At 37.3% G+C, this 22587-nt stretch overlaps 1 protein-coding gene across 2 annotated transcripts in view; it reads left to right on the top strand.

Moving 5' to 3' along the window:
• The first annotated feature begins 2110 nt into the window (after positions 1-2110).
• Positions 2111-22587, top strand: part of Bub1b (BUB1 mitotic checkpoint serine/threonine kinase B) — a 62460-nt gene continuing 41983 nt past the window's right edge. Inside the window, exons 1-6 of one of the 2 annotated variants that reach the window (XM_048793091.1) lie at positions 2111-2358; positions 4682-4828; positions 9766-9825; positions 10495-10639; positions 15324-15520; positions 21474-21643. In XM_048793091.1, the coding sequence (XP_048649048.1) occupies positions 2309-2358; positions 4682-4828; positions 9766-9825; positions 10495-10639; positions 15324-15520; positions 21474-21643 (769 nt within the window). In that variant the 5' untranslated portion in view covers positions 2111-2308. The remainder of the gene's footprint in view (positions 2359-4681; positions 4829-9765; positions 9826-10494; positions 10640-15323; positions 15521-21473; positions 21644-22587) is intronic. The other variant, XM_015480837.2, reaches the window with a different exon arrangement.

The raw sequence follows: 22587 nt of genomic DNA, 5'->3' as shown, positions 1-22587 counted from the left end.
TCAACATGTAGATGCTGTTCTGATTGGCCGATCTGCTGCTAGGGTTTAGCAAGCATGGTGATGCTGCTTTTCCAGATTCAGTATCCTTTCTGGTCCTAGGCACAGGCCCATCATCCCTAATTCTGTCCTCCTTGAGCTTCATTCTATCCCCAAATAGTCCCTCCTCCTTCTGTGGTTGCATAGTAAACAAGCAATCAATCCAAGTGTTCCCTGGAGACCCAGAGGTTTTCACCTCTGGAGTGTTTGGCCTGCTAAAGCTTGATTTTTGTATGATCCATGATGATAAAAGTAGTGAAATCAGCCTTTGCACAATCCAGAATGCACACAAAGCGCAAGATCATAGACCAATAGCTAGATCCATCTAAGAGGCACTGATACAGATAGATATAGCTATTTTTTGTACTTTTTTATTGGTGTATTGTAATAATACATAACAGTGGAATCTGTTGCTACAAATTTGTACATGCACACAATACAACAATGGTTCTCCAAAATGTCCATGTCCTAATCCACGGAACCAGTAAATCTGTTATCTTATGTGGCAAGGACCTGGCAGATGTGGTTAAGGTCCAGGACCTGAATATGGAAAGGTTATCTTCTATTATCCCCAGTAAGCCCAATCTAATCATATGAACCCTTATAAAAGCAAAGAAATTTTACTGTCTGTGTCAGAGAGAGATGTAACAATGAAAGCCTGGCTTTGAAGAAGGAAGAAGGGGACCATGAGACAGGATGCCAGTAGATGCCTCAAAAAACTGGAAACAAACAAACTGGGCATAGCGGTGCACACCTGTAATCCCAGTGGCTCAAGAGGCTAAAGCAGGAAGATCACAAGTTGAAAGCCAGCCTAAGAATTTTAACCAGGCCCTAAGCAACTTAGTGAGACTCTGGTTCAAAATAAAAAATAAAAAGGGCTGGGGATGTGCTCAGTGGTTAAACACCTCTGAGTTCAATCCTCAGTACCAAAAAAACAAACAAACAAAAAACTGGAAACAAATTTTCCCAAAGGGCCTCCAGAAAATAAAAAGCTCTTCCAATACCTTGGTTGGCCCAATGAGACCCATGTCAAATTCTGGATCTATCAAAATATAAGATAATAAATTTGCATCATTTTCAACTATTAAGTTTGTGTTGTTACAGAAGTAATAGGAAGTTACTATATCCTTCCCTTGGAGATTCATGGTGCACTTTGGCATATTAAGGGGCCTAGGGAGCTGTTCATTTAACTACACATTTCAGAAACAATTGAATATAAAACACTTATTCCCCTGTAATATCTCTTGGCATCTTAGAACATGATGTGGAAAATACCACACAATAGCATTAACTGTTAGTCACATTTCAGTATGATTTAATTTCTATGTTTCATTATGGTGGTTAAGTGGTGGTTAAGGACAGGTAAGTTTTGATGGGCCTGCATAGAGTTCCAAACAGTTAAGACCTGAGTGGGGAAACTCACGGGACAGTGGTAAATACAGAAGAGGTAGATGTGTACTATAGATATACTTCACAACAGAGCACCCTCTGCTCTTCTGTCTCCCTTTCTTACCTACTTCTGTTTCCCTCTAACACAATAATCAAGGGATTCATTCTGATTGTGATCTGTTGTACCATAGTTTATGAAACTTCTGACTAGGCTACAAGAAAGACTGAAATCAAAAGAACAAATGGTACTCTTCCAAGATAGTTTAGAAGAAGTGGTGCAAATTGAGTTGTAGAGGTGACACCTTAGGGGAAGGAAACGTAATGCGAAAACAGTATTAATGTAAGGTTAAAAAAAAACAAAATGAGCCATAGCACCATGAATTACAGAACTAGGCTGCAGCACCTGAGAGTTTGGCCAAATGCATTTACTCAAAGACACTTCCCAAACGCCAAAGAAATTCTGGTGCTTAAAGTAGCTCTCACTCGGTTCAGAGGTCCACCTTAGAGCTCGGATGCAGAGCTCACCTGCAACAATTTGTAGTGCTTGCTGCACCTGGGCGGCTATGGATCTTGTAAACTACAACTCCCGTTGTGCACTGCGATCACGCGGGCTATATCCGGGATGAACTACAAGTCCCGTAATGCCTTGGGAGAGAGGCGCGAGCAGGGAAGAGTAGAGGGGCGTGGCCACGTTAGCCGCGCAGGACCGTTAAATTTGAAACTTGGCGGCTAGGAATGAGGACGTGAGGCGGTCGGTTTGTGAGGGAGTTCGGTGAATGCTTTTGTCCTGGAGCACCCCTGGTCCCTTGGGTAGCTCTAGGGGCAGGTTTCTGAAGGAAGCCCAGACGGTTGGCGGTCCTGAGGAAAGACCGAGAGCGAGAGCATGAGCCGGGAACGCCGGATGGCGGCGACGAAGGAGGGGGTAGCTCTTAGGTAGGTATGGGAGAAAAGCTGCTGGGAGCTGTTTCTGCGATATCCGAGGGTGCCTGGCAGGTGCAGAGGCTTGGCGTTGAGGACCCACGGAGCCGCCTCCCTGTTGGATTCAACGCAGCGGGTGGCGAAGCTGCGGTTAGAGCACACGTGAGAATCCTTTGGCGTCCAGCTTCAAAGCGAAGGAGTCTGTGCGGCCTCAGTCGGGTCCACACAGGAGCTTGCGATTTGTAGTGTCGTCTGTGTGTCTCAGTTTGACCGTTCGCTAGCTGTTTGCCTCGGACACGTCTTAGATAGGGAAAATGCACATATTAATGCCACCTTACGGGTTCCTGGGAGGACTCAAAAGTATTTGTAAAGTAACTGCTTCCAGATAACTAATACTAGATGTTATCATTTTGCCAATAGCATAGAGATCTAAAAAGCCCTTGCCTGCACATTTGTTGCTTTTGTTTTATAAGAAAATATACCAGTTCTAGGCTGGGATTAAGTATGCCTTTACCTTATGGAATTCACAATACCTGGATAAGCGCAAAGTCGAGAGTTCTTAACCGAAAACAAATGTTTACTGACTACTTACTAGGCATTGCGTGCAACAAGTAAACAAAAGAAATAAAAATCCCAACCCTCAGGAAGCTTAAGTTCTGGGTAGGGATGATGGTGGGCAAGACAGACAAACAAGAGAAATTAAAAATTAGTTGGTGGGTAGTACTAAAAAAATAAATAAATAAAAAGATAGGGAGTGTTGGGAGTGGGAGTTAGCAAATTTTTTAAAATAAGTTTGAACCAAGGCCGCCTCCTTGAAGGAAATTTCAAGATCTAGTCATGCCTATATCTTGGGTGAAGCACAAAGGCCCCAGAAGAGGGTTAGGGGAGGAAGCTGCCCTGTACAAAGCCAGTGTCATTGTAGCACAGTAAACCAGGATAGTAGAGAAGGAAATCAACCCCAAGAGGTGAAGATGCAGACATTTTAAAGGCTTGGGTTTTGCTGTGATTGTAATAGAAAATCACTGGAAGGTTTTTTTTGTTTTTGCTATACTAGGGATTGAACCCAGGGGTGCTCTATCACCCAGCCCTTTTTATTTTTTAATTAGAAAAACAATTTGAGACAGATTTTTTGCTAAGTTGCTGAGGCTGGCCTGCAACTTGATTTCTGTCCCAGGTTGCTGGGATTACAGGTGTGCATCACAGCACCAGGTTCCTTGGAAGGTTTTGAGCTTGGTTTTGACTTGGGTTTAAATGGAACACTTTAGCTGCAGTGTTGAATAGACTAAAGGCAGAAAAGATGGAAGCAGGGAAACCAATTAAGACCTTATTGAGGGGCTGGGGATGTGGCTCAAGCGGTAGCGTGCTTGCCTGGCATGTGTGCGGCCCGGGTTCGATCCTCAGCACCACATACAAAGATGTTGTGTCTGCCGAAAACTAAAAAATAAATATTAAAAAATTCTCTCTCTCTCTTTTTTTTTTTTTAAAAAAAGACCTTATTGAAATAATCCTGGAAAGAGAAGAGGGTGAGCAAGACTGAAAACTGGAGATGTTAAGAATTTATTGATTGTTAAGAATTGATTTCTGCATGTATTTTGAAGGGAGAGACTACAGGATTTAATGATTGACAGCAGTGAGCAGGGCAACAAGGCTGGTACTAATTTTTGGCTTAAGCAACTGGAAAAATGGAATTGCCATTTATTTGAGATGAAGGAAGACTAGGAGGTCTTGGAAAAAGCAGGAAGAGGGAGAGGACAGGCCTAGCTCAGTTTGGGACATTGAGGTAGAATAATCCACTTTTTTTTTTTTTTTTTGGTAGTACTGGGGAATGAACTTGGCTTTGTGTGTGCTAGGCAAGCTCTGCCACTGAGCCCACCCTGTTCCTTTTCCACCCCCCTCAGGAGTGGGCATTGAACCCAAGGCTTCATTTATGCTAGGCAAGCACTGTACCACTGAGCTACATCACCAGCACCTTTTTATTTTGAGACAGGGTCTTCCTAAGTTGCTCAGGCTGACTTCAAACTTGTGATCCTCCTGCCCTAGTCACCACTGGAATTACAGGCCAGTGCCATTGTGCCCATATAAACTTTATTCTTGCAATACTGTCTACAGAACCCTTGCCAAATTCCCTCTTCCATTAGGCAATATTACAGCCATAAACTTGGACACCAGGTGACAGGCTCAGAAGCTTAGAAGTGTAACACTATGACACTACTAATGTGCTAGCTCATCATATTCAACCCAAAGATAATGAATACTCACTTATCAGAAAACATTTATAATCTACTGCTATAATAAATCAGTGTTGGTTTCAGACATAGTTTTGTTTCCTCCTCCTCAGTGAAGCCATGTCCCTGGAAGGAGATGAATGGGAGCTGAGTAAAGAAAATGTACAACCCTTAAGGCAGGGACGAATTATGTCCACTCTTCAGGAAGCTCTGGCACAGCAAGAATCTGCCTGTAACACAACACTTCAGCAGCAGAAATGGTATGTAAAATGCTTTGGGCTCAATCTGTCATTATTCATCCGTAACTGTAATACAGGTGTGGATCCATGAAGGATGTCATAAGGAGTATTTTTAAAAATTTGGTGGTTGAAGAATCTGTTCCCCAATAACTTATTATACAATAGCTCTTGAAAGAGCTTCTCAAGGACTTATTTTAAGAACAAGGGGGCTCAGTGGTGGACCGCTGGCCTAGCAGGTGTGAGGCAATGGGTTTAATCCTCAGCACCACATAAAAATAAATAAATAATTGGGGGGGTGCAGATAAGGGCTATAGGATTTCATTTGGTTGTGGATCACCCAAACTCTGTTATCAACAAAAATAAAATTTATATGGGGGCAATGATAAACATAAAGTAAGCAAAATGTTACAAGGTTTCCCATAAGTATTATACCATTCTGGATTCTTAAACAGAATTAATTCATTGATGGTAATCAATCAAAGAGATTGCTTCCTTGGATTCTGAGTAATAATGACTCTACTTTTTTTTTTTGTAATATTGGGGATCCAACCCAAGAGTTCCAATATGCTAGATAAATTTCCTACCAATGAGTTCAACCCCTAGCCAGAATCTCCTTTTTTTTGTACTGGGATTTTGAACCCAGGGAATGCTTTACTACTAAGCCACTTCCCCAACCATTTTTATTTTTCGAGACAGGGGATCACTAAGTTACTTTACTTAGGGTTTTTTTCTCCGTTTCCCAGGTGGGCCTTGAACTCGAGAGCCTCAGTCTATAGATTCACTGGAATTACAGGTGTGCACTAGCACACATGGCTTGAATCTGCTATCTTTTTTTTTTTTAAGAGGAAGTGTCATTTATTTATTTATTTTTGGTACTGGGGATTGAACTCAGGGGTACTCAACCATGAGCCACATCCCCAGCCCTATTTTGTATTTAGAGACAGGATCTCATTGAGTTGCTTAGCGCCTCGCCATTGCTGAGGCTGGCTTTGAACTCATGATTCTCCTGTCTCAGCCACCCGAGCTATTGGGATTACAAGTGTGTGCCACCATGCCCAGCAAATCTGTTATCTTTTATGTGTAACTCATTAGAAAATTTCTCAAGAATGACAAACTCTGGAAAAATAAAAGCTAAAAAATACTCTTACATTACTCAAAAGACCTATGGGTTTTTCTTTTGTCTACTAATACATGCTTTGATAAATGTGCTTTTTTGTTTGTTTTTTAAAGTTAAACTAGAATATCTGTTTTTACCAGTTCTGCCAACTGGCAAATTAGAATTTTGGGTATAATGTAATGAGCATCCTTATTCATTTCTTTGGTCTTTTTTATTTGTTTGAGTTGGGGTTTTCCCTATTGCCTAGGATGGCCTTGAACACATTCTCCTGCTTCATTGGCCCTAGTCACTGGGATTATAGGCCACGCATGTACCATCTTCCCTGCCTTTCATTGGATCTTTAAAAGCATTATGTTTTATGATTTTTGTTTCAGAAATGGTGGTATTTTATTCTTTATGTTCTTCCCTGGTTTCTGTGACATTATCCTAGTTTTTCCACTTCTCTAATTATTCTCCCTTTTTTCTTGAAGACTTTCAACTGTTTCTCACATAAGTCTCTGTTGTTTGCCCTCTGTATCAATACATATTCATATCTTCTAGGATTGCTTAACTATTGACAATTCTTTCTTCTAACTATCCTTTTGTCTGTCTATAACATAAACAGATGTTCCTTGATTTACGATGGTTTGACTTATGATTCTTCAACTCTATTATGGTGTGAAAACAATATGTGTTCAGTTGAAACCATACTTTGATATTTTCATGGGCTCTGTGTATGCAGTACAACTGTATTCCGATGCTGGGCAGCAATAGTGAGCTGCAGCTCCCAATCACAACCTATACTCTACAGTGCATTGTGTTGCTAAACTATGATGCTTGGTAGATATTTTCAGCTCATGTTTATTGGGGTGTAACACTATTGTAAATAGTCAAGAATTATTGATAATTAGATAAATGTTTCAGTTAATGTAGGAAGCACTCTCTCTTCTCTCATAAGTGACCTTCCTTTTTCTTCTCCATTTTGGTTAATAGTATCAAAACTCACATGAATGGTTCAACTCATTGCTCTCATCCTAATTTTATTTAGTTGGTCATTATGGACTGGTGATTCTTTTAATTTGTATTTTTGGGGGCCTTCCGAATGCTAAGCTTGTGTTATGTGCTCTAACACTGAACCAGCCCTGGAGATTTCTTTTTTTTTTTTTCTTTCTGGTGTCAAGGATTGAACTCAGGGGTGCTTTAGCACTGAGCTACATCCCCAGATCTTTTTTATATTTAGAGACAGGGTCTTGCTGAGTTGCTTAGGACCTCACTAAGTTGCTGAGGACTGGCTTTGAACTCTTTTTTTTTTTTTTGAGAAAAAGGAAAAAGAAGGTTTATTGCTTTGCTAGTAAAGGAGAAACACAGGGGACTCCTGTCCCAAAGGTTGTTACTTTTTTTTTTTTTTTTTTAAGAGAGAGAGAGAGAGAGAATTTTCTAATATTTATTTTTTAGTTTTCGATGGACACAACGTCTTTATTTTTACGTGATGCTGAGGATCGAACCCAGTGCCCCGCGCATGCCAGGCAAGTGCTCTACTGCTTGAGCCACATCCCTAGCCCAGAATAGGTTTTTTGTTTGTTTTTGTTTTTTAATTTTTTATTCTAATTTGTTATATGACAGCAGAATGCATTATAATTCATATTACACATAAAGAGCACAATTTTTCAAATCTCTGGTTGCATACAAAGTATATTCACACCATTCATGCCTTCATACATGTACTTAGGGTAATGATGTCCATCTCATTTCATAACTCTTGATCCTCTTCTTGCCTCAGCCTCCCAAACCAAGCCACTGGGATTATAGGCTTGCACCACTGTGCCCAGCTGGAGATTTCTTTTTTTATGTGGTGCTTTTTTTGTGTGGTGGGATTGAACCGGGGCCTTGTGCATATGCGGCAAGCACTCTACCAACTGAGCTATATATCCCCAGCCCTGGAGATTTCTTTCTTTCTTTCTTTCTTTCTAATATTTTTATTACTTGTTGATGCAATTTTTAAATTTTATTTATTTATTTGTATGTGGTACTGAGAATCAAACCTAGTGCCTTACATATGCCAGGTAAGCGCTCTACCACTGAGCCACAATCCCAGCCCTCTGGAGATTTCTTTTAAGTATAATGTACATGCAGTGAAATGCTCAGATTTTTATTTATTTATTTATTTGAATTGGGGATTAAACCCAGTGGCATGTACCATTGAGCTACATCCCTAGACATTATTTGGTGTTATCAGTCTTTCATTTTAGCCATCATAGTGATGTGTAGTATTTCACTATGGCTATACTTTTCATTTCCCTGGTGATTAGTGTTAGTGAGTCTGTTCACCATCTGTTCAGACATTTTGCCCAGTTTTTAAATTATTAATTTATGAGAGGGTCACTGGAGATTGAACCAAGGGGGGCTCTCCCACTGAGCTACATTTCCAGTCTTTTATATTTTTTATTTTGAATCAGTTGCAGAGGACTGCCTCAAACTTTCTTGCCTCAGCCTCCTGAGTAATGGAGTTCTTTATGTACTCTATATAAGTCCTTTATCAAATATGTGCTGCAGATGTTTTTTCCAAGTTCTAAATTTTCTGTTCATTTTTTAACCACAAAATTTTTAATTTTGATGAAATTCAATTCGTGTTTTTTATGGGCTAGTGCTTTTTGTGTCCTGTTATGTTTTTCTCCTTCAAAGTCATAATTATTAGCCTTATTTCATTGTCTTAACTTTTATGTTTAATTGTATGATTCATGCTAAATTTATCCCTGTGTATGGTGTATGTTGGAGTAAAAGGTTTTTATCCTGATGTGGAAGCTGTCTGGTTGTTCTACCTCCATTTGTTAAAGAAAGTTTTTTTTCCCTTTCCTTATTGAATTGCTTTGGGGACCTTGTCAAAAATCGTTTGACTGGGGCTGAAGTTGTGGCTCAGTGGTAGAGCTCTTTGCCTAGCATGTGTGAAGCACTGGGTTTAATCCTCAAATAAGTAAGTAAGTAAATAAATAAATAAATGTATTGTGTTCATTTACAACTAAAAAATTTTTAAAAATCATTTGAGGATTGAGGATATAGCTTAGTGATGGAGTACTTGCCTAGTTATGTACAAGTCCCTCAGTTCAATCCCCAGTACTTGGGGGGAAAAAACACATTGACCACATATGTGTGGGTTGTTTCTGGACTCTGTTATATGGCATTGATGTTGACTTTGTAGCTTTTGACAAATGTTATTTATGTATGTATGTATCTATTTATTTATTTATTTATTGCAGCACTGGGGATTGAACCCAGGGATGCTTTCCTACTGTGCTAATCAATAGAACTCCCCCTTATTTATTTTGAGACTGTTCTGTCTCACCAAGTTTTAGCCCAGGTAGGTCTCAAACTTGTGCTTCTCCTGCCTCAGTCTCCAAAATCATTGGGATTACAAGTGTAGCTTTTCCAAACAAATTTTAAAATTATCTTGTTAATTTCTAGTAAAGAGTCTGCTGAGATTTTGCTAGATTTTCTTAAATCCATAGATCAATTTGGGGAATTTCTGATTTGTTTTTTTGTGGTATTGATGATTGAACCCGGGGACTGCTGATTGAATTACTGAACTACATACATCTCCAGTTCTTTTTTAAAATTTTTTATTATATAGAGATAGGGTCTCACTAAATTGCCGAGACTGGCATGGAGTTTACATTCCTTGTGCCTCAGCCTCCAGAGTCTCTGGGATTAAAAGTGTGTGTCACTGTGCCTGTCATCATCTTTGTTATTTCTATTCTTTCTGTTTAACAAACCCTCATATTCTAGTACAGTTATCTAAATCATGGAAGCGACACTTGTTAATTGTTATGTATATTACACGTGTTAACATGTTTTGCTTAAATTTCAGGGCATTTGAATCTGAAATTCGATTTTATGCTGGAAATGACCCTCTGGATGTTTGGGATAGGTGGGTGCTTTTATTTTTTAAAAAGGTGACAGAAATATTAGATGAAGTTCTTATGACTATATTTCTAAAATTGGGGTGTAAGGAATGGAAAGTGAATAGTCAGAATAGAAAGTGGTATGGGGGCACAGAGACCCAGAATAGTCATAGTGTGTCTTCCTGAGGGTTTTTGTTTGTTTATTGGTGATGGGGATAGAACCCAGGACTTCACACATTAGGCAAGTGCTCTACCACTGAGCTACCCTTCCAGTTCCCCTTAATATTGAAGAAATGTACAATTTAGGGTATGCAACTTTGAGCTATACCTTTCTGTCCCTATCCCCAGTATTTCCCAGAAGCACATATTAGGGATACTTGGGGAAATGTAGTCTTAGGATGTGCCTTTGAGGATCTCTCAAGAAACATACCTTCAACATTTTAGATATTTTTGCTTAAAAAAATCAAGAATTAGTATTGGAGCCAGAACAAAAGTATACATTCAACTTGAAATATGTTCTTTTCAATGGGGCTGGGGCTGTAGTTCAGTGGCAGTGTACTTGCCTAGCACATGTGAGGCACTGGGTTCAATCCTTATCACCACATTAAAAAAATGAAACAAAATAAAGGCGTGTTGTCCATCTACAACTACAATTTTTTTTTTTTTAATGTTCTTTTCCTTTTCTTTCTATTCAGGTATATTAATTGGACAGAACAAAACTATCCTCAAGGTGGGAAGGAGAGTAACATGTCAACATTATTAGAAAGAGCTGTAGAAGCACTACAAGGAGAAAAATGTTATTATAGTGATCCTCGATTTCTCAATCTCTGGCTTAAATTGGTAAGTCTTTCTCAAGGCACTGAGTTTAAAATATTAAACCAAGAGATTGTCTCTAGAGGTTTATAGTATACAAAAACAGTGGTAAAACATGAGCCACTTAGGAGACAGTAAACATTTAACAAATATCTGGTATGTGTTAAATTTGTTCCACTTAAAGATGGACTTAAATATAGCATAATGAGGTTTTGTACCCCTGATCACACCCGTCCCTCTTTTTTAGCTGTAGATGGATATAGCAACATCTATATTTATTTATTTATCTATTTATTTGGTGCTGAGGATGGAACCCAGTGCTTCACATGTGCTAGGCATGTGCTGTACTACTGAGCCATAACCACAGCCCTGATCACACAACCTTTTAAGACTGATCATAAAGTATGTAGATCTCTCAATGGATTTGAGTTATTTGCTTGTTTATTCTAAACAAAATTGGGTCATGCAGCTGTACTGGAGAAGGATATGCAGGAAATACTTGAGAGTACAATTGTTTGGGGAAAAGCTTCCTGGGTGATTCTGGTATCCCTTTCTCTCCTTTATGAAAATCATTACCATTAAAAGAGTGATGTCTTTTGGATTGGGGTTGTGGCTCAGTGACAGAGCACTTGCCTCGCACATGTGAGGCAGTGGGTTCAATCCTCAGGACCACATAAAAATAAACAAAAATATTGTGTCCATGTAACTAAAAAATTATTTTAAAAAGTGATGTTTTAGTGTTGTGTTGGTTTTTGGACTTTCGCCTTGTATATTGCTATGGCCAAAAATGTCCACTGACCACATTGTACCATCTCACTTGACATATATTTCTTTTATTTCTAGAATACTCTTGAGAGTTTGTTTCATGAAAACATTTTTCATAAGTTAATGACAATTTTTCTTAGATATTGATTTCTTTGCTTTTATTCTAAAAGAAATTAGGTAAAAGGAAGCAATAAATATTTAGAATGTTCACAGATACTGTAATAAAATATTGGAAACTGATAAAATTTCTGACTAAAATCTTTTTATTTTTCCTGTGTACTGACAATTGAACCTAAGGGTCTCTTACATGCTAGGCAAGTGCTCTACCTCTGAGCTATATCCTGAGTCTTTTATTTTTTTATTTGATATAAGGTCTTACTAAGTTGTAAGACCTTATATCAAATAAAAAGGCTGGCCTTGAACTTGAATTCCTCATGCTTTAACCTGCGGAGTGGCTGGAATTACAAGCATGTTTCATGGCACCCAGCTTAAAATATCTCTCTTGAGGAATATTATTTAAATTTCCAAAATTACAAGTATAGGAAATTAAGTGAATCTTGAAGGCATAATATATCTTGATTTCTGCAGGACATTGACAAGTTGCCTGGTATGTATCACTATGCCCAGCTTAAGCTTTATATAGTGACAGGTATCAGGGACTGTATCTTAACTGATAATACTCTGAATTATAACTTAAACATATGAGGGAAAAAAATCACTAATTTGGATAAATAAGGAAACCCCATTTACTGAATTACTGCAAAACTAAGCGATGTAATATTGTTTTTTTTCAGGGATATAAGGGGAACATTTCATTTATTCAACATTCTTATTAAACCCTGGACAGGGACTGAGTGGTTTTTTTGTTTTTTGCCTTTGTGGAACCTGGTTTATTGGAGAAGACAGATTTTGAAACATTCATTCTAAGTGTTACAAAAGGAAAAGTACTGAGTCTGTGGGAACACATATTAGTAGGACTTAATTTAGGTTAGATAATCCAGAAAAACTAGACATGAAAGCAGACTTCTTTCTAGCAAAGAATCAGAAATGGCAGTCTCTTTAATGAAAAACTCCTACATTAGAATGCTGAAATTCATTTTTTCCCCCTGAGGTACTGGGGATCAAACCCAGGGCCTCACACATATAAGGCAAGCACTTTACTAATGAGCTACATCCCCTCCCCTTTTAAACATTTTAAAAAATTTGAGAAAAGGGTCTTGCTAAGTTGTACAGGCTGGCCTGGAACTGCCTCAGCTCCCGAGTAGCTGGGATTATAGGTGTGTACCACCATGCCCAGCTCTTAGTCCTTTTATTTTGAGACAGTTTCTCACTAAGTTTCCCAGGGTGACCTCTAACTTAGAATTCTCCTGAGCAGCTGAGTTTGTAGGTGTGTACCACTATACCCAGCTTAAAATACCATTTTTATATGAAATTAGGAACTGTCTTTAGTTTCTAATGTTGATAAGAATCTGGTGAAATTAGTAAATTGTGACTTACTAAATTTTAGCATTTTTAATTTTAATAATCCTCTTAGAAACTTGTTACTTTACACATAGTTCTAGGAATTTATCCTAAGGGACTAAAGTCAAAAGTGAAAGGTTGTATTTACGAAGATATTTTAGAATTATTTATAATTGGGCAAAAGTTGTTGAAATATCCAGTAATAGTGAATAATTAAATTATGGAGCGTCTTCTAAATGGAACCCTATGCATTCATTTAAAAATAATTTAGAAGAGGTGGGCATGGTGTCATATACTTATAATCCCAGCGATTTGGAGGCTGAGACGAGGATCACAATTCAAGGCCAGTCTAAGCAACTTAGTGAGACCATGTCTCAAAATAAAAAATAAAAAGATCTGGGGAAATGCATCAGTGGTAAAGCACTCCTGGCTTAGATCCCCAGTACCTAAAATAATAATAACAACAACAATAGAGAATAAACAACATCATGGGAAAATTAATGATGAAAGAATATTCTGCTATGTATACTTTAACTGCTTGGAGTAGAGTATAAAAGTAGAGGTATACTCTACTTTTATACCTCTACTTTTACTTGTTTATATTGTTTTGGTATTGTGTACTAGACCCAGCTGCCCAGATAACCCTTCAGAACCAAAGGACTTCCTTCCCCAACTGCTGGGAGTGCTGTTGGCTGACTATTCACAGCTGTTAGCTCTCTTTTGTAATTTCCCCTAATGAAGAGCCCTGCCTCACCCCAGGTCATGCCCACTCACTGGGGCCTATAACCCTGGACTGCTCCATGTAGAGATACAAAGACTTGATCTCCCCATCCCAACTGGAGAAAACCCTGTAGAGCCATCCTAACTCCAGACTTAACTCCTCATGTGGTCAACCTGTCTGCTTTGCAGTCCAGTACCTTCTGTATCCTCACTTCTTCCCAGATGTTGATCCCAACCACATTACTCTGTAAGCATGCCTACATGCCAGCCTCCATTTCAGTGTCTGCTTTTAGGAAATCCGGACTTGCAATAGTGTTTCTGTTCTTTTCTGGTAGTGCATGCTCAAACTATGACTTAAGAAACTATTTTGTGATTGCTTAGTGTACTGACAAATTGTGTCTATATGACATCAGGCAAATAGACTATTCTGAATGTAAATTTGCTATTGTAAATATTGTTTATGTTAAGTGATATTGAACTTATTGCCAAAAAAGTTCAGATTTAAAAAAAAAAGAATGACTGGGCACAATGGTGCATGCCTGTAATCCTAGTGGTTTGGGAGGATGATACAGGAGAATCATGAGTTCATAGCCAGCCTCAGCAACTGTGAGGTGCTAAGCAACTCAGTGAGACCCTGTCTCTAAATAAAATACAAAATAGGGCTGGGGATGTGGCTCAGTGGTCAAGTGTCTCTGAGTTCAATCCCCATCCCCCACAAAAAAAGAATGGTACAGTGTGATTGGAATGAAATAAGATTTTATTATGATCAAAACTATAAAATGATTGTTAAAATGAAATATAAAAATGTTGGAGTTTTTATTTTTCTTCTTTGCTACTAGAATTGTATCTGCTTGTACAAAGTTATTTTTTTTCATTTTGGTGGTACTGAATTTGAATCCAGGACTTCACTAGGCAAGTGCTCCGCCACTGAGCTGCATCCCTAGACTTTGTTATTTTATTTTGAGATAGTCTAAGTTGCCCGTACTGGTCTGGAACTTGGTATCCTCATGTGTCAGCCTCTCAAGTAACTTGGATGATAGGTGTGGGCCACCTAACCTGACATAAAGTACCTTCTTAAATGCAGAGTTGACCAAGTCATTCATTTCTTTGCTTATAAGCTTTTGGTGTTTTTTTTTTTTATATTTATTTTTTAGTTGTAGTTGAACACAATACTTTTATTTTAATTTATTTATTTTTATGTGGTGCTGAGGATCAAACCCAGGGCCTCACACTTGCTAGGCAAGCACTCTCCCGCTGAGCCAAAAACCCAGCCCAGTCTTTCTTTTTTTGTATTGCTTTACCACTGAGCCATATTCCATGTCATTTTTATTTTATTTTTTAATATATATTTTTTATTTGTAGATGGACGCAATATCTTTATTTTATTTTTATGTGGTGCTGAGGATCGAACCCAGTGCCTCATGTGTGCAAGGCAAGTGCTCTACCACTGAGCCACAACCCCAGCCCTCCTTTTAATTTTTTATTTTGAGACAGGGTCTCACTAAGTTGCTGAGGCTGGCTTTGAACTTGTGATCCTTCTGGCTCGGCTTCCCGAATCACCATGCCCAGCCTAAATATCACTGCTTCTTAAAGTCTTTCTTCCCCATTCCTTTTTCTTACAAATTAATTTCTTTCTTTTGTCTCTTTTGGGGCCTTCAAGCATGGTCCTTGCCAAATTTATATTGTAGTAAATGTGTTGGCACGTAACAGGCATTTCATAAATGGAAGAAATTGGTTAACTGTTAACACTTTTAATTTGTTTCAGGGGCATTTATGCAATGAACCTTTGGATGTGTATAGTTATTTGCACAACCAAGGGATTGGCATTTCGCTTGCTCAGTTCTACATTTCATGGGCTGAAGAATATGAAGCTAGAGAAAACTTTAAGAAAGCAGATGCAATATTCCAGGAAGGGATTCAACGGAAGGCTGAACCATTAGAAAGACTGCAGTCCCAACATAGGTAAAGTGCTTTTCTGTGGCTTGTCTTAACTCTTTTTTAAATTAAGAAATAAATGGTCTTTTTGCTTCTGAATGAAATGCTCCCTGATGTATTGGCAAGTTAAATTTACTTAGCTACTATTCATTTTTTTAGACATATTTTTTTACAGTAAAATCCATTCTTTGGTATATGGTTTTATGAGTTTTCACAAATGAATATACATTTAACTGTCACCACAATTAAGATATAGAATAGGGGCTGGGGTTGTGGCTCAGTGGTAGGGCGCTTGCCTCACATGTTCGAGACTCTGAGCTCAATCCTCAGCACCACATAAAAATAAATAAGTGAAATAAAGGTATTGTGTCCAACTACACTAAAAAATAAAATATTTTTAAAAAGGATATAGAATAGTTCCACACCCCCTAAGAGAATTCCCTGATGCTATTCCTTTGTAGTTGTTAACACCTAATCTTAACCTGAATACTAGCAAACACTTATCTATTCTCCAGTCCTATAGTTTTGCTGTTTCTAGAATGTCATATAAATGGAGTCATATAGTATATAGACTTTTGAGTCTCTCTTCTTTGATTTATAATAATGCTTTTGTGTTGTAAAGTTTCCTTATATATTCTAAATGCAAACCTTTTGTCAGATATGTTTTGATTTATAAATATTTTCTTCCAGCTATAGTCTTGCCTATTTATTCTTTAACTCTTAAAGAATAAAAGTGTGTAATTTCTTTTCTTTTTTTTTTTTTTTTGTACTGGGGATCGAACCCAGGAGCACTTAACCACTGACCCACAAACCCAGCCCATTTTATATTTTATTTAGAGACAGGATCTCCCTAAATTGCTTAGGGTCTCTCTAAGTTGCTGAGGCTGGCTTTGAACTCAGTCCTCCTGAACCACAGGGATTATAGGTGTGTGCCACCATGTCTGGAGTTTTAGATTCACCTTTCTGGAATTTTTATTAGGATTGCACATAAACATATTTTTTTCACTTTATTTAGGTATGATTTCTTTTAGTGAACTTTAGAAGATACTTTTTTTTCTAATCTTTAAAGAATTGGTCTATTTCATCTAAGTTCTCGAGTTTGTGGGCACAGAGTTGTTTATAATATTACTTTATTATCCTTTAAATGTCTACCAGGTGATGTAATATTCTTTCATTCCTGATAGTGGTAATTTGTATCTTCTCTTTTTTCTCACTCCAATAGAAGTTTATCAATTTTATTGATTGTGTCTCAGAACCTCCTTCTGGGATCACTGTTTTTCTCATTCTGATTTTCTGTTCTTTTCTTTCTTCTTGCTTGGTATAACTATTTCTTCTTTTTCTATTTTCAGGTAAAAGCTTAGATTAGATCATTGATTCTAATCCTTTTTTTCTCATAAAAGCCTTTAATGCTCTAAATTTCCCTCAGCTGCATCTCACGAGTTTTAATATGTCATGTTTTCATTTTCACTCAGAAGATTTTCTAATTTCTTTTGTGTCTCCTTTTTGACTTATGGTTTATTTAGAAATGTTATTTAATTAGAAAATGTTTTGGGGGTTTTCAGATAGCTCCCTGTTATTGATTTCTACTTTAATTGTTTAATTCCATTGTGATCAGAGAACATAATTTGTATGATTTTAATTCTTTTAAATTTGTTATGATTTATTTCATCATCTAGGATATGGTCTATCTTGGTGAATGTTCCATATACATTCAAAAAAACGTTTGTTTTGTAAATGTTATTTAAGTCAAGTTGATTGGTGATCTGATCTGACCTTTTGTATCTTTGTTGATTTCTCTCTTTACTTGTTCTAACAATTACAGGGAGGAGTTTTTTATTGTTGTTGGGTTTTGTTTTGTTTTTGGTACTGGGGATTGAACCCCTGGGCGCTTTACCACTGAGCCACATCCCCAGCCCTTTTTACTTTTTGAGACCTGGTCTCACTAAATTGCTTAGAACCTTACTAAATTGCTGACACTGGCCTGGAACTTGTGATCCTCCTGCCTGAGCCTCCCAATCCCTGTGATGACCAGCATGCTCCTGACCTGGGAGGACTTTTAAAGTCTCTTTAATTGTGATTTTTGCCTTTTTTCTTCTTTCAGTCCTGTTAACTCTGCTTAATATAATGTGAAGTTATATTGTTAAGTACATACACATTTAGAATTGGCCCTTTATCCATTATATAATGACGCCTTTATCCCTGATTGTACTCCTTTATTCTGAAGTCTATTTGGTCTGGTATTTATTACAGCCATTCCAAAGCTGGGTGTAACTCAGTGGTATTGTGCTTAGCTGTATAAGGCCATGGACTCAAATCTCCAAAACCAAAATAAAAAACAAAGCCATTCCACCTTTCTTTTTGTTTGCATGATATATATTTTTTTTCATTCTAGTTGTTTGAAAGCTTTAGAGTTGTGCAGCCATCACCGTGATTAGATTTTTAGAACTTTTCTCTGTGTGGCCGGGGGTGCTAGGGCTCAAACCCAGGGCCTCCCTCATGCTTGGCAATGTTCAACCACTGAGCTATAACCCTCAGCCCTAGAATATTCTTAATACCCAATCCTTAATAGTCATTCCCCATTCCTAGTTTCCTAAGTTCCAGATAACTGCTAATCTGCTCTTTGTCTATGGATTTGTCTGTTCTAGACATTTCACATAAATGGAATCCTGTAATACATAGTCTTTAGCAACTGGCTTCTTTTATTTAGCGTATTTTCAAGGATCGTCATAGATTAACACAGTTGTGGCATGTATTAATTAATTTCTTTTGATTTCTGAGTGATATTTTATTTTATGGATGTACTACATTTTGTGTATCCATTAGTGGGCATTTGGGTTGTTTCTACTTTTCGGATATTATGAAATAATGCTTCTATGAATATTTGTGCCACAGGTTTTTAAATAGCTTTCCTTTTATTTGTATCTTTATGTTTTAAATGGGTTTCTTCTGTAGAGCAAATAGTTGTTTTCCTTATCTGAAAATATGTCTCTTTTTTTGGTATGTTTAGACCATTTAATAGAATTATGAATAGTATTGGATTTAGGTCTACCATTTTCTTATTCATTTTGTTGTTTGTTTCCTCTATAGATTGTTTCCTACTTCTTTTGGATTATTTGAATATTAGTATTTAATTTTAATTTACTTTATTGACCTTTTGTCTGTTACTACTATTTATTTATTTATTTATTTTGGTGCTGGGGATAGAACCATGGAGCCACTTATTTTTATTTTTAATTTAAAAAAATTTATCTATTTTTTTATGTACCAGGGATTGAACTCAGGGATGCTTAACTACTGAGCCACCCCTAACCCTTTTTATGTTTTATTTTGAAAAGGTCTTGCTAAGTTGCTTAGGGTCTTGCTTAGTTGCTGAGGCTGGTTTGAACTTGCAATCTTCTTGCCTCAGTCTCCCAAACTACTGGGATGCATCACTGTCCCTGGCTCGGCCATTATTTAAAAAAATAATTTTCTTCTTTTTCTTTTTGAATTTCTGTTACAAAAATTTTGATTTTACACACACACCACCCCATCAGTACTGGGGATTAAATCAAGGGCTTCATGCATGCTAGGCAATAGCTCTACCACCAAGCTACATTCCATCCCCTTGCCAGGCAATTGCTCTGTCACTGACCTACACCACCAGCCCTTTTTATATTTTTAAAAGTTTTGAGACACAGGGTTTCACTAAATTATCTGGGATGCCCTCCAACTTGCAATCCTCTTGCCTCTTCTGAGTACCAGTCTTTTTATTACCTTTGTTTTAATTTTTGCAATATTGGGGATTGAATCCAGGGTGCTCTACAACTGACTTATATCCCCAGCCTGACACAGGACCTCACTAAATTGCCAAAGTTTGCCTCAAACTTGTGATCTTCTCAGCCTCTTGAGTAGTTGGAATTACTGTCATGTGCCACCACATCCTGTTCTTTTATAGTTTCTGTTTTAAAAATTTTGTGTTTTCATTTATTTCAAATGTTCAACCTTTATCTTATGGAACATAGCTGTAATAGCTGCTTTAAAATTTCTGAAAACACACCAACATGTGGGTCATCTCCATGTTGGTTATTATTTGTCTTTTCCTTTGAGAACTGGCCACAATTTCCTGGTTCTTCATGTGTCAAATAATTATGGATTGTGTCCCGGACATTTATTTTGATACTGTGTTATGAGACTGAGTCCTGTTGATTGATATTCTCTGGAAGAATTTTTGTTTTTGTCTTAGTAGAAAACCAAACTTCAGATTTCAAAAGTTCTTTCTCACTTTATGTCAGTGGTGGTTGAGATGTCAGTTCAGTTTTCAAGACCTTTGTTAGGGTGTTTTAGTTCTATCCCATGTCCTGCTCAGGGGTTACTGTAATGCTCAGGGACTGGTATGAGACTTGGGTAGTGGTTTATATTATAGTTCAGTTCTCAGAGCATTTTCTGTGCATACGTAGTGTGAGCCCAGGGCTTGTACCAATTCGTGTACTGAGTTAGGAAATCCCCTTCTTTTGCTTATTCCTCTTCAGTATTTTTCCTGTGCTTTTTGGTCCTCAGACTCCCTTTTTCTCACTCTTCTACCTAGAAAAATGGTGTTTTTCCTAGGAGTTTTAGATTACTACACCATCATTGCGACAGTTCTAAACCATAAGAGAAAACGGAAGAAAATAAAACAACAAAACAGGAAAAAACCCTGCTTAAATTATTTAAGTTTTTAACTCCTCTCCACAATCTACTTGCTTTTGTTTACTTTTTAGAATCCTCAGTTAGTTGCTCTTTTTCTGTGTTGTCTAGAGTTTTCATCCTAATCAGTGTGAAAGAGAGAGGCTATAGTGACCTTATTTCATCCCAGTCAGCACTTGCAAGTTCTTCTTTATATTTGTTTGTTTACCTTTCTGATAATACTTAAATAGCAGCAGCACAGGATATTTAGTTTTCAAACTTCTACCAGCTTTAGTAAAGTAAATTTTAAAAATTGTTATAATAGGGCTGGGAATATAGCTCAGTTGGTAGAGTGCTTGCCTCACATGCACAAGGCCCTGGATTCAATCCCCAGCACCACCAAAAAAAAAAAAAAGTTATAATAAAAATTTGATGGGAAACTTTATGACTTTTATTGTCTTAGTCACCCTATTCTGATCCTGATCAACCTATGATAATGATTTTCAGAGTATTTTTAATTGATCAAACTTAGAATTTTTATTTTTTTTTTTTTTTATTAATTTTCACAGTGCTGGGGACTGAACCCAGGTCCTTGCACATACTAGGCAAGTGCTCTACCACTGAACTATATTCCTACCTCTTTTTATGTTAAGACAGGATTTTGCTAAGTTGCCTGGCCTGGCCCTTTTAATCCTCTTGCTTTAGCCTCTTGAGCAGCTGAAATTACAAGTGATTGCCACCACACCTGGATCAAACGTGGACTTTTTCGTGGGTTTTTTTTTTTCCCCCATACCAGGGACACTTAACTGGACCACATCCCCAGCCCTTTTTTGTATTTTATTTAGAAACAGTTCTCGCTGAGTTGCTTAGGGCCTTGCTAAGTTGCTGAGGCTGGCTTTGAACTCTTGATCCTCCTGCTTCAGCCTCCCAAGTCACTAGGATTTCAAACATGGACTTTTAAAGGACCTAAATCATTGTAGCCAAGTGATCCTTTGATCTCAAGGGAGTTCTCTTTATTTCTAAGAGTTTGGAGTAGATTTTTAAAAAATTTTCTTTTGATTTTATGATAGTGGAGTATTTTCCTTTATTTGGGAAAGAATAGGTGTACTTTATCTTGTAGCTAAGCTGATAATTAAAGATTCCATGTGAAATTTTTCTGTTTTTCTCCTAGCTCCCAAGCCAGAACAGAGGACTCCAAACTCCAGGAATTTGTTTGGAGTATTTCTATATTTCTTACCCCATATTCTGTTCTTTTCCTTTGTTTGTTTTAGCAAATTAGAAATTTTGAGTCTAGTGGATAGTGGTTACATCTACTAAAAGATAATTTCTCTTACTTTAGGCAATTCCAAGCTCGAGTATCACGACAAACTCTTTTAGCACTTGAAAAAGAAGAGGAGGAGGAAGTTTTTGGACCTTCAGTACCACAACGAAGTACACTAGCTGAACTCAAAAGCAAAGGGAAAAAGACAGCAAGAGCTCCAATCAACCGTGTAGGAGGTGCTCTCAAGGGTAAGTTTGTTAAATGTTATTTTGGAAAACCTTTAGTCTCTTGTGGTAGGTAAATTAAGTAAGAAGATCATGCATAATTATATACATGCACCCTGTCCTAGTTTTTCTGAGTACGAGGTAGCAAATACAAGGAAGTCAAAGGAGAGCTAATATTATAATGTTCAATAAAATAAATAGAAGCATTTTTGTGTATCAGTTAATAAAGTCCTGATATTTAAGGAGCATCATTTTCTGAGTAAGAGTTATTAGTTGAAAGAAGTAGTAATATAGCAAATGTTGTCAAAGTAAAGCTTATGTGCACCGAAACTTCAGAGAATGATATTTACATCATTAAGAATCCTTTCTTTTTAGACTTTTAGGCCAAAATTGAATACTTTTTATATACCCGAGATGATCAGCAAGTTGTTTTTTTTTTCCTTTTTAATCAACAATGACTTTTTTAGAGCAGTTTTAAAAGTCACAGGAAAATTGACCAGAAAGTACTGAAAGTAAGCTTTCATAAACCAAATTTAAAATAGTTAAACATGTAAGCCAGACTATTATTTGGTCTTTAATCCCATTCCTGATATTAATTTATTAATAATCAGGATGTTGGTCAGAGATCCTAGAATTAGGATATAGAGCGTGTGTAGTGCCAAAAATATATTTCGTCAGATTATGGTGAAATATAATGTGCCAATAAAAAAACATTGGGGGGGGACCAGTGAAGCTTAAAGTAATAACTAGTCTTACAATAGCAATCTCAAATAAATGAGCTGCATTTGTGTCCTCTAGTAAATCTTGGCTGATTATTACTGAGAGAAAATGGAGAGTTGAAAAATGAAGAATTGGAATAGTTTTCTTTTGGAGTACCAGGAATAGTTTTTGAAAACTAGACAGTGTTAAAATGATGCCTCAGGAAAATGTAGAATTTCTTTCTTCTTCTTTTTTTTTTTTTTTTTTTA

Source organism: Marmota marmota, unplaced genomic scaffold, assembly GCF_001458135.2.
Source record: "Marmota marmota marmota unplaced genomic scaffold, marMar, whole genome shotgun sequence".
Taxonomy (NCBI): Eukaryota; Metazoa; Chordata; class Mammalia; order Rodentia; family Sciuridae; genus Marmota; species Marmota marmota.
The sequence above is the reverse complement of the archived record's forward strand: the minus strand, read 5'-3'. Positions and strand labels throughout refer to the sequence as shown.